This window comes from Chenopodium album, chromosome 21 (genome assembly GCF_948465745.1).
Source record: "Chenopodium album chromosome 21, dcCheAlbu1.1, whole genome shotgun sequence".
NCBI classification, from domain to species: Eukaryota; Viridiplantae; Streptophyta; class Magnoliopsida; order Caryophyllales; family Amaranthaceae; genus Chenopodium; species Chenopodium album.
Window position 1 is genome coordinate 38,600,129 of NC_137854.1, and position 10,593 is coordinate 38,610,721.

Genomic DNA, 10,593 nt, shown 5'->3' on the forward strand with positions numbered 1-10,593 from the left:
TAAGTATACTCTTTCAGATAATCTACTGTTTATTCTTTTAAATCAATAAATCAACCAAAGGCTGATTTATCCAATGAGTGTTTCACAACAGAATAGGGAATGACACTTCGGAATTTTCATCTATGCAGGATGCAGCCGTAAAGCAAATGCGCCCATCCATAAAAAAATAATAATAATAATAAAATAAAATAAAATAAAATAAAATTATAACCTATTATACTTTGAATTCTCAGTTACTCCTCAATGAATTCAGCTCAGAATTTTACTTCTGAAACGGTCCTTTTAATTTCACAAGTGTTAACTTCATTTTTATAATTACCTAACTTTTAGCCCGCATGCAATTCATGGTTAAAATAACGGAACTTAAAAGGCCACTACACATAATGTAATCCACATGAAGTCTCAAAAAAGGGTCGCAAAGTACTACGAAATACTGAGCAGCAGCAGCTTAAATGCATGATTATACAAAAGGAATTGCTTGTATAAAAAACACCAGCATTAGTCAGAAGCGAATTAACGACTTACATGTTGACGAAGGGGCATGCAGCAGTGTTTGCATCCTTCCGCAGTCGTGTTTGTAGAGCATGGAACTAGTTATATAAAAATGAAAAAAAGAAAGCAAAAAAATTCCTCCACGTCTCAGGGGAACTTTCAAAACTCACATACAACAAATAAAAAGATGATTATGGACATTAAAGTTGGTATTTAATTATAACTGATACTAATATTTTACATCCTAAAGGCACTGATTAAGTGCCGTCATTCTCATTGCTGTTTGTATATTATAATCCCTTCGATAAACTTTAATAAGTACATAATTCAGTGATGGCATTTCCCTTGCTTCACACACGTAAACTTACCAATAGAACAAGACAGAAGATGTCGTCAGGGCCACGTAGAAAAGCATGATTCCAGCAGACCAATATGCTCACCTGAAAAGGAGATTCACAGTTCAAAGTTATGAAAGCAGTAAGTAGAATAAAGCTTAATCTATAAAACTAGTACTTTCAGTTCAACTATATCATCCACGATTTTATTCAAACATTCCTCCTAATCCCCCCCACCCCCACAACCCCCCCCCCCCCCCCCCCCAAAACCCAAAAAAAAAAAAAAAAAAAAAACCTTTTTTCCAACTCAAGTTTTAATATTCGAAAGGCATCAGGGTTTTTTATACAATTTCATAGAGGTTGTCAAGTAAACACATGGAGCAGAAGGTTTCACGAGGCTGTAAGAAACACAAAGTATACACACAAAAACACGTGATTTGATTTGTTTTATACGAATTTTGAATGAATAATATAATATTTCTGAACCTGATCCAACCTTAGGTACTGGTAATCACGAGTTACGACTGTAGTATTATAAAACCAAAATAAATTAAACTTTTACCCTCAGTGTGTGTTGAATGCACAAGTTCCCCACCATCCAAAACAGTGCCCTAAATTAACGCCAAAAGCCACATAATAACATGGACATAAGCAAACAAGAGAGGGAAGGGAGAGCAAATACAAAAAAAACAAGTGAATATAAAGGAATTAATAGATCAATTAAAAAAAGTTCAACATTCCTGTTTCCATAGAAACAACCTATGGATCAGGACATCTGAGGAGCCAAAAATTAAGGCACTAATACTAATATAGGAATTGATCCTCTAGAGCAAAATACATCCTAAAAAAAAATACCATAGAGAATATATTTTAAAATTTAATTTAGATCCTAAAACTAAAAATTTTAGCACGTTGGAAGCTAGCCAACAACAACCTTGTGCCCCATTTACTCCCAACAAACATGCTTGGAGAATAGTTCTACATAAAGCCTATGAATACTTTCCAAGGGCATTGAGAAATTAAAAATGGCCATGAAAAAGACATTTTCTCTTTCAATGCAAAACGGAGAACAATCAGGATTGAGAGCTAGTAATTGTATTCTATTTGGAAGTGCTATTATTACTACAGTACTAACAACGGTAAAGATTTGCCCATCTTGCATGAGGCTCCAAAAAACTTATTCTTTTGCTCACATTAGGCCATAAGATCTTCCACATGTTGGACAAAAGCCGAAAGACTAAGGCATTCCTATGGCCCGACCTTGTGACAGAGCCAATACATTGGTTTTATGAGTACAATGGGCTTCATAATGCCATAAAACATCAGGGATATGTGATTCTACATCATCAGGAAACACCTAACATGTTCATATCAAGCTCTGGCACACATAGCACATCACCTTGTGCCTTGCAAGATTTAATGACAAGGGTGCCTTCGATACCTAATTTAACAAAAACACCATTGCCCTTCTTTATAGGCCTTCTCAGTTCTCACTGATGCATATTGATTTTGTCATGTGATTACTGCATCTAATATCAACTAACCATGCGTCATTTTTGGAGGTCTCTGTAGCACTGTTAGTAAAGTGCGCCTGGCCTGCTGCCTAATCGCAAGCCTGGGCAAAGCTTTTTCATTGAAGTGCACTGTGGGCACAAAGAGGCACACAATATGTTATGTTAAAATTACTTCTCATGCATGTGCTTTCCTAGGCTCTAGCACCCCTTTTGCCTTAGTCCTCACCAAATTCTTGTGGCTTTGAAATGCTCCAAAGGCCTCCTTTTACAGACTATCTTCTAACACACTCAATGTTTCATTCATCTCAACACCAATTAAAAGTTCACAGATCTTAACAGCACTATCAACAGCATACATTCAAATTTCTGGATACTTCTTCATTAGCTTCTCTATAGACCTTAATCTGGCTCGTTAATTTTGTCACCCAAAATTAATTGTTGAACATCTCAATAAGTCCAATTCTCAATTCTAAACATATTCTCATATTTGGAAGTTTTATGATCTATACACCTAGACCCCAATGTTCCATGCCTGTTGTATTCACAGACAGATCCATTTGCAAGATTTGCAATGCAGTTTGATCTTAGTTAATCATTTTTAAATACACACTGACATAATCAGTCTACCATGTGGATGATAAGGTTATCCATTAGCCCATATTTAACAACTCCTTTATTTACCCTTAAAACTTCATTTCTTAATTTCCCTAATATGTCCATTATTTATACTGGTATCCAGGGCTTGAACCTTATTTGTTAAGAATCCTGAGTTTTAAATTGCCTGGAAAGAAATTAATCAGAATAAAAATTTATACATAAATATAAATAAGGTAATTCTCTCTTGAGCCCCAGCTCATTCACTAGATGGTGATAGCTCACTTGCTCTTAAGAAAATAAAATGTGACTCCACAGATAGAAACAGACGCTCTGTAAATTTTACAGATACCCAAATAGAATAATTTGCAGGTTTTAGCCTATTGACCAAGACCTATAATATCCTCACTGACATAACACAACATGATAGTGCCACAGGAACAAAAGAAACCTGTAACTTAAAAGTAATATTTCAGTCTATCAGGTACAAAACTCCCAAAGTAATCTGCACTTTCACAATTTTCAATATTAAGTTGTTCATTACCTGAAGGTAAAAGCAATAATATAGGTCCATCTTGACGCCCAAGCCCTAATATAAGGATCTTCATACAGATGAATTGTTCTGCATAAAATGAAATGCAAATGCACCTATAATCATCAATGCCAAAAAAGCAAATGAAGACAGATATTATTTTTTGCATGGGATCTGAACAGACTCAATCTTTCAACCTTTTTCCAAAAAGAACTTATAATAAAAAGAAAAAAAAAACAATTAATTAACCCTCAAAGCCTCAAAAATAAAGGTATAAGTGGATTAACTGGATTCACACCACACCACAAGAAACTTCTCTTCAATTCATGAATAAAAGTCACTGTCTATATTCTATATTTCAGATTATCCTAAATACTGAGTCTCAAGCTATCTATCAGAAGTGAGATGCTAACATGAAGGTTGTTACTTCTCATTACATAGCAGGCTAGATTCTCTCCCTTATTTCCATTTCCTGTTTAGCAAATATTGCAATCTTGCACGGATACATCACACCAAATTTACAAATAGGATTAGATATTTTGACCTCTAAAAACTTCAATGATAGCTAAATATAATTGCCAAGTTCTCACCAAGCTAACTTGACCCAGTAATAAAGTTTGGCCTCATGAGGTATATTTTGCTATACACATGTTCTCTAAGCTCTTTTTTTTTTTTTTTTTTTTTTTTTTTTTTTTTTTTTTTTTGTTGAAAGAAGCTCTACTTTATCATATGCTAAATTTTTCTTTTATATGCTTTATTATTAGCAACATAGACAAGAAATTACTTTGCATACATTTCACTAATAACATAATTTACAGAGCTTTAAAAACATGAAAATTCAGACAAAGACTGATAGCTACGTTTGGGGATTTCAACCCAATATCAGCTATGGCCAGATAAGGATCAACATCAGTCATGTTAAATGTATGAGATTTGAAAATCCTAGAAATCATTTCTAGGCTTATAACAGAAGCAAAGAATATAATAAGGTTTCAAATTTGCAGAAAAAATGATCAGAAAAAATAAGGCATACCTTTGATTGCAAAAATTTTTGGCTTTCACTGAAGTACTGGTTTGGATGGTTGATTCCAGCATCACAGGACGAACCGTGAATAGCTTCAAATGTTAAAGTGCATGCTATCTGTACACGGATAACCAATTTCAGATGATCAACAACCCCATAACTGTCAGCAGTGCACATTTAAAAATGATGCACTATCCCATACCTGGTAGTGTTTGTTTCGAACTTTGTCCATAACATCAGTCATTGCCCGACTACTCACTCCCATTTTACTAAGTGCGGCTCTAAGGTTGTCCTCGCTGCCAAAGGAAACAACACATCATATAAAGGCTAAATTACATGTCAAAACTAAAGCCTCTGCCACATGATATGGTAAACAAGTAGCCCTGCTATAATTATCATGAACCTTGCATTATTGTTTACAACTGCAAGAAACAAGTCCCTACAACATAATACAGACTTTTAAACTAAAGATAGAACACTTCAGACAAACTAAGAAACGGTGAATACCATCTTTCAAATCTTATAAATCTGATGATTTTTTTTTTAAAAAAAAAAGTATGCCAAAATAGCTTCACATAACTAGTGATAAGATTCCAATGACTAACGGACTAGAAACCTGAGTGATGATTCTAATCTCTACAGAGTTTGACTGTTTAGACAAAACTAAGTCATTTAATATTTTTTTTACACCTTACCTGAAATACCGATAAGGACAACCATGGTGATCTCCAACACCAGGAGTGCTTGAGATGACCTTCTGACAAGAGTAAGGTGTATAATCCTGAAAACACAAAATCCAAGAATTCAATGATGATGAAATTGTAAATGAGAATCATTCCTCTTTAGGGAAAAGGTGCATATTAGCTTACCACTCTCTTGCCTTCTTTTCCATAGCTGTGGCGAATGCTGTAAGCATACTCTTTGTCAAATCTCTCAACACCAACCTAGCAAAGACAGATCAAACAGCAAAAATTATCATACAGATATGCAACCTACTCAAAAAGATCATAGCACAGCAATCCTACATCTGCTACCCAAAAATCCAGGAATCAGTTGTTGACTTGTTTGTTGATATTGAAGTTATTACCTTCTTGGAGAACTCAGATTTCCAAAAGGCAAGAGCATCATCCAACGTTAATCCTACACCCTGCAGCAAAGGAAATAAAAACTTGAAGTGTCTCACCCCAATCACATGATAAACGAATAATTCCAAACAAATTTGTTAATACAATATGTGCAAGTAAATAAATTTTTTTTTAAACAACACATGTAGAAGCAGAAGAAACCAAAATCAAAACATCCCTCGGTTGGGAATTTAACTCATTTTTAGGAGCAAATAAAGATGTTACATCACCAAAGCACAAGACCTATAGAACAGAATTCTATATGCAAAAAGCTAAGATTAACATTAGGTGCAGAAAGGGTGCTGAGAGAATGACATTTGATTTCATGATCTTCAAGACTTCAACAAGAAAATGTTGGGAAATTGTAATAGAGGTTTATTTCGGAAAATGAATACCTTGAGAAAAAGACCTAATTGCATCCTGCCTCCATACTTAAGGTGATGGTCCTCCCTTAGCTGCCCAAAACACAAGTGAATATTGTCAAACAAGAGAGCAGTGTAATATCTGATGAAAATGCATATACAAGTACAATCAGAGAATAGTTTGGTGCAATATGAGTAACTAGCTGATTAGAAAGTAAATTTTTCGACCTTTTCAAATAAATGGCGCATGCAGAGGGGAAATGAACTATTTGCTACTTGATCAATGTCTTTCAGTGATATCTCTGCAAACTCCTTCGCCTGCACAAGCAGCAAGACACTCTCAAATTTTGATTTTAAGAAGATACAGGTGTACAACTTTAGTAAAAAGAGATTATACCTCAGAATAGTCAGGACCAAGGTAGCTTGTGCTGAGAGATTCAACAATCTGCCAAAAAGACAGTAACCACAAAGATCAATAGCTGACAGACTCAAGATTCTTAAGCACGTGGTCCGCTACTTACCGGAGTCAACCTGTTCTTCTCCTTTTCACTGATCATAGAGGTCCATTTTCTGTAGTAAAATAGCAGGAATTAAAGAAGCAAAATCAGTGTTGCTTCTCTTTTCTTATTGTGATCAGATTCTGAGAAAATACTGAAACTTCCCACACACACACACACACACACACACACACAAAAAAAACCCCACACACAGAGACAATTCATATAGATGTCAAAATTTCCAGTCGATACTTAATTGCAGAACAAACATATGCTTTTCATTTCCTAAAATAAATGAGCCTGAAACCTAAGCCCTGCACTAATTGTGGAATTTTAGCTATACAGCTTGCGGCTGGACTCAATTCCACAAGATCAATCTCTACCCACTCTAAACTTGTAGCGAGTTCACTTAGACTAGTGTTGTTACTGTGGACAGCAGTATGTATACAACTTTACAAGTCCTACATACGTGAGTTCTATGCAGGAGTGTTGCAGCCCATAATGCCCAAGAAAATGTGAATCACGTATTTATTCACAGGCAGATAGATTCGCTTTATTTAATTCTGCTTTTACAAAATGTTGTACCAAGGACGCTGCCAGCTAGAAAAACGTCTTGTTCCACTTAAAACATAGTTCAAGGGTAAATGGACTTAAACAGTATCAGTGGACATTGCTCCCAGGCATAAAGGACATTTTGTTAAAGATTGTTTATACCATTAAAATTTTCCAATCAAAGAGTAGGTGAATGACTTGAAGACTTCCTCAATTGAACCCAACACTTAGTTTCTAGAGTAGATCACCAAGTAGGAAAGTAAAACAAGTTACAGCTAAAATTTATGTGCTCTATATTATATCAACAAACCATAAAATTCAGACTGAAACAAGAAAGTTTAATCTTTTCCCTCCTAAATCTGGTTAATACAGACTAGCAATCAGAATAGCATAAAAGAAGAGTTCAAAGACAAGAATCAACCAACTAACCTATTTGTAAGTATAAGGTCTTTTGATAGATTGCTGCGAAATTGTGTGACAACAAGAGAAACAACCTAAAATACAGATATGGATCAGCTCAACCATAGTAAATGAAATAAGATCATTTTAAAAATATAAAATCAAAAATAAAAATAAAAAATAAAAAAAGCTAATCACCACTATCTCACCTGATTCATAGCAACATAGGCATTCCCTTTATGGATGTACACTCTGCGTCCAGCCACAAGTTCAGGAACTTCTTCAAATGGTACCTTGATTTAGCATATGTAATTAGCAAAAACCACGGGAAATGCTACTTAGAACAGCACTTAGTATTCTGAGCATCAGTCAATTTCTCGTGTTAGACAAGCAACAGAAAAAAGTCAAACAGACGAATGTAGCACAACCAGAAGAACATGTTCTGATCTGTATTTCTTTCAACCCATGCCAGTATTACATCTCCATTAGTCGAAAAGGTATTTAGAAATGATTCTTTGCTAGGAAAACTTGCTATGAGAAGGAAGATAACACAATATAATAGCATTGAGCTTACCTTGTAAAATACGGTATCAGCTGCAAAACAAACGAAGTAACAACAATAAGATTGCATGCAGCATAAACATGCAACTATAAAATAGAATCAAATGGACAAAAAAAGGAAAATATCATCCCATAAAAAATTTCCTATAAAACAGGTGAGACGAACGACCTTTAATTACATAGTTAATAGATTCAATCATTAAAAGACTTTCATAAAATAACATCAAAAAGCATCTAAAACTCAATAAATTGCTCACACCGCTGGTCAAAGGCTGCCCAAGGGATCGTGCAACTTGTGCTAGCTTCTCCTTCACACTCTGATATTACATTACAGTAAAAAAATCAGCACTAATATCTTACAATAATCACTCGTGCTGTCGTGCATAGTTAAAGCTTACATAGCCGATTTCAAAATGACTTATTAAACATTAATCACCTCAAGTTCTGCATTGCTAACAGCTTTGTAAGGAAGATCAAACTCCGCTAGTATCGCTTTCTACATACAAATGAATTTGAAATTATATTGCTGTGAAGCTGATATTTATTGAATACGGTTAAATGCTTAAACTACAAAACAATATTATATATACCTGATCATCGAAGCTCGCAAGCTTATATCGGTAACGAAAGAGAGTTGTTTCCATTGACAAGAACCATTTTCTTAATTCCTCCCTAGAATTAACCGATTGTTTGGAGAAAAATTGTTAGCTAAAGCAAAATTACACAACAAATGACAATAATACAAAATCAACAATAGTAATTAGTTTTTTTTTTTTTTTTTAAAAAAAAAAGGTAAATAATAAAGTGTATACAATAATACAAGTATGAAAAAATATATTAAGATGTAAAAGAATTATTACGATCTGCAATAAACTAGGCGGAGAACAAAGTGAGAGATGATGTCCTTGTTAATTGTCTCGGAAGCCTGTGGATGTCCCATGTGTGTTTTCAACAAATTCTTCACCTAATTTATCAAATTAATTAATATATCAGCCTGAAATCAAACCTAAAACAGATGTAGAAGTAATAATCAAAGAAAATTGAAGAACTATGCAACAAATTTAATAAGAATTCAATCACATTGACTAACTATTTTAATTAACAAAATGTTTACCAGTTTTTCGATTTCATCAGGCTTTTTTCCGCGAGACAGTCCGTCGGAAATTCCTTTCAGCACTATCATTTCACAGAAAAAATAAATAAATAAATAAATAAATAATAAAAAATTCATCAATCGATAAACAACACATTATGGAAACCCTAATTTTCCGAAATTATAGTATAATTGGAGTTCTAAAATGAAGAATCCAGAGAAAAATTAGGAGAAAAAAACCTCGGAGACGATCAATGGCGAAGAGTTCGAAATCTTCAAGGCGAACTTCGAGTACAGGAGGAGTACGATAGAGAGGGATGGTGGAAACGACGACGACGTCGTCGGCGGAAGATTTCTTGTGAGATCTCATGATTTCCATGGTTTTCCTACTCTTTCTCTCTCTAACTTTCTCTCTCTCCTGGTGTGTGCTGCGTAGTGTGGTGGAGAAGAAAATGGGAAATGGGAGTTTGGCGCCATCAAGAGATTGGAAAAGGGTAAAAATAGCGGGAAAGTTTTGGTGTCTGCTTTCTGGGGATGAGGGTTGAGGAAAAAACTATGGGACCCGAACCAGATTTGGGTATATGACTATATCGATTAGGGTTCGGGTACCAAATGCCCGATACTGAACCGAGTATTTGACATGGCACAAGCATAACTATTTTTCATATCATCCATAGCTCATAATTCATCGTTTCAAACTTGACGTGAGTTGCGCTGATGTTTTGATGATAGATTCTAAACTCATATGAATCCAAATTACCTTCGCAATTATTATTAAAACCCTAAAAAATAATATTCTCATCCATAGATAAAAATTAAAGTCACGAAAAATTAGGAAAAACCTAAAAAAAAATAGGGACAGACTCTCACAAACAGAGAGAACAAAACAAAGCAAAACATAACAATAACAAATAAGTGAATAAAAACAAAGAAAAAGGGTCGGATTAACGGATTAGGCTAGGCTAAAATTGATTCGTTTATTCTACGTACGTAGTATTATACGAGCCATCACATCATTGTTTTAAGGATTGTTTAATGAAATAACATGAACATGATTCATATAAATTTCATGAACTACTTATTTATATTTATTTAAAAAAATACTGCAAGCAAAAGAGTTCACTATAGGGTTTATCTCTTAGGATAATTTATTTTTCTCTTGTGAAGACTTTGCCCCTTGATCGGCCTCTTTTTCTCATCTCTTCCTTCTTTCTCTCATCCTTTTCTCTCTTTCTCCTCTCTTTGCGTTTTCTGGTAGTGGTCCGAAGGGGGGCTCGCCGGCAGTTTGGGTTATAACCCTTCTTTGACGGCGAGTCACCCACCCATTTCTCTTCCTCGTTTTGGGCTACAGCCGACGTTTGAGTTTCACTGGTTTGGTCCTCTTGCTTTGCCGCAGATCGTTCTCCTCCTCTGGTGATCATTTGGCGCGGGTATGCTTTTCGGGCTCCAGTTGCTTAGTGTTGAAACCGTGGTTTGATCATTTTGTTGTGGGCTTAAGGGGTTGGTTCTGGCAC

The 10,593-nt window shown here is 34.9% G+C and overlaps 1 protein-coding gene across 1 annotated transcript; it reads right to left on the minus strand.

Annotated features, from left to right (window-relative positions):
- Positions 1–561: 561 nt before the first annotated feature.
- Positions 562–9,604, minus strand: LOC145601627 (putative DNA primase large subunit). The gene is made up of 20 exons (XM_081657680.1): positions 9,320–9,604; positions 9,101–9,162; positions 8,847–8,950; positions 8,577–8,658; positions 8,423–8,482; positions 8,246–8,303; positions 8,000–8,019; positions 7,635–7,718; positions 7,456–7,520; positions 6,499–6,547; positions 6,375–6,422; positions 6,206–6,295; positions 6,011–6,070; positions 5,579–5,638; positions 5,361–5,435; positions 5,187–5,272; positions 4,694–4,787; positions 4,501–4,608; positions 3,480–3,557; positions 562–932 (listed from the first exon to the last, which is right to left on the minus strand). Exons 1-19 carry the CDS (start codon positions 9,456–9,458, stop codon positions 3,540–3,542), a joined length of 1,362 nt encoding a protein of 453 aa, XP_081513806.1. The 5' UTR covers positions 9,459–9,604; the 3' UTR covers positions 562–932; positions 3,480–3,539.
- Positions 9,605–10,593: the final 989 nt, after the last annotated feature.

Bases quoted from the DNA above. Each gene is read 5' to 3' on its own strand.
- LOC145601627 (XM_081657680.1), bottom strand. From the start codon at position 9,458: ATGGAAATCATGAGATCTCACAAGAAATCTTCCGCCGACGACGTCGTC. The intron at 7,719-7,999 runs GTAAGCTCAATG...TGCTAAATCAAG, and splicing joins CTGATACCGTATTTTACAAG to GTACCATTTGAAGAAGTTCC. The intron at 5,273-5,360 runs GTAAGCTAATAT...TTGTGTTTTCAG, and splicing joins GAAAAGAAGGCAAGAGAGTG to GATTATACACCTTACTCTTG.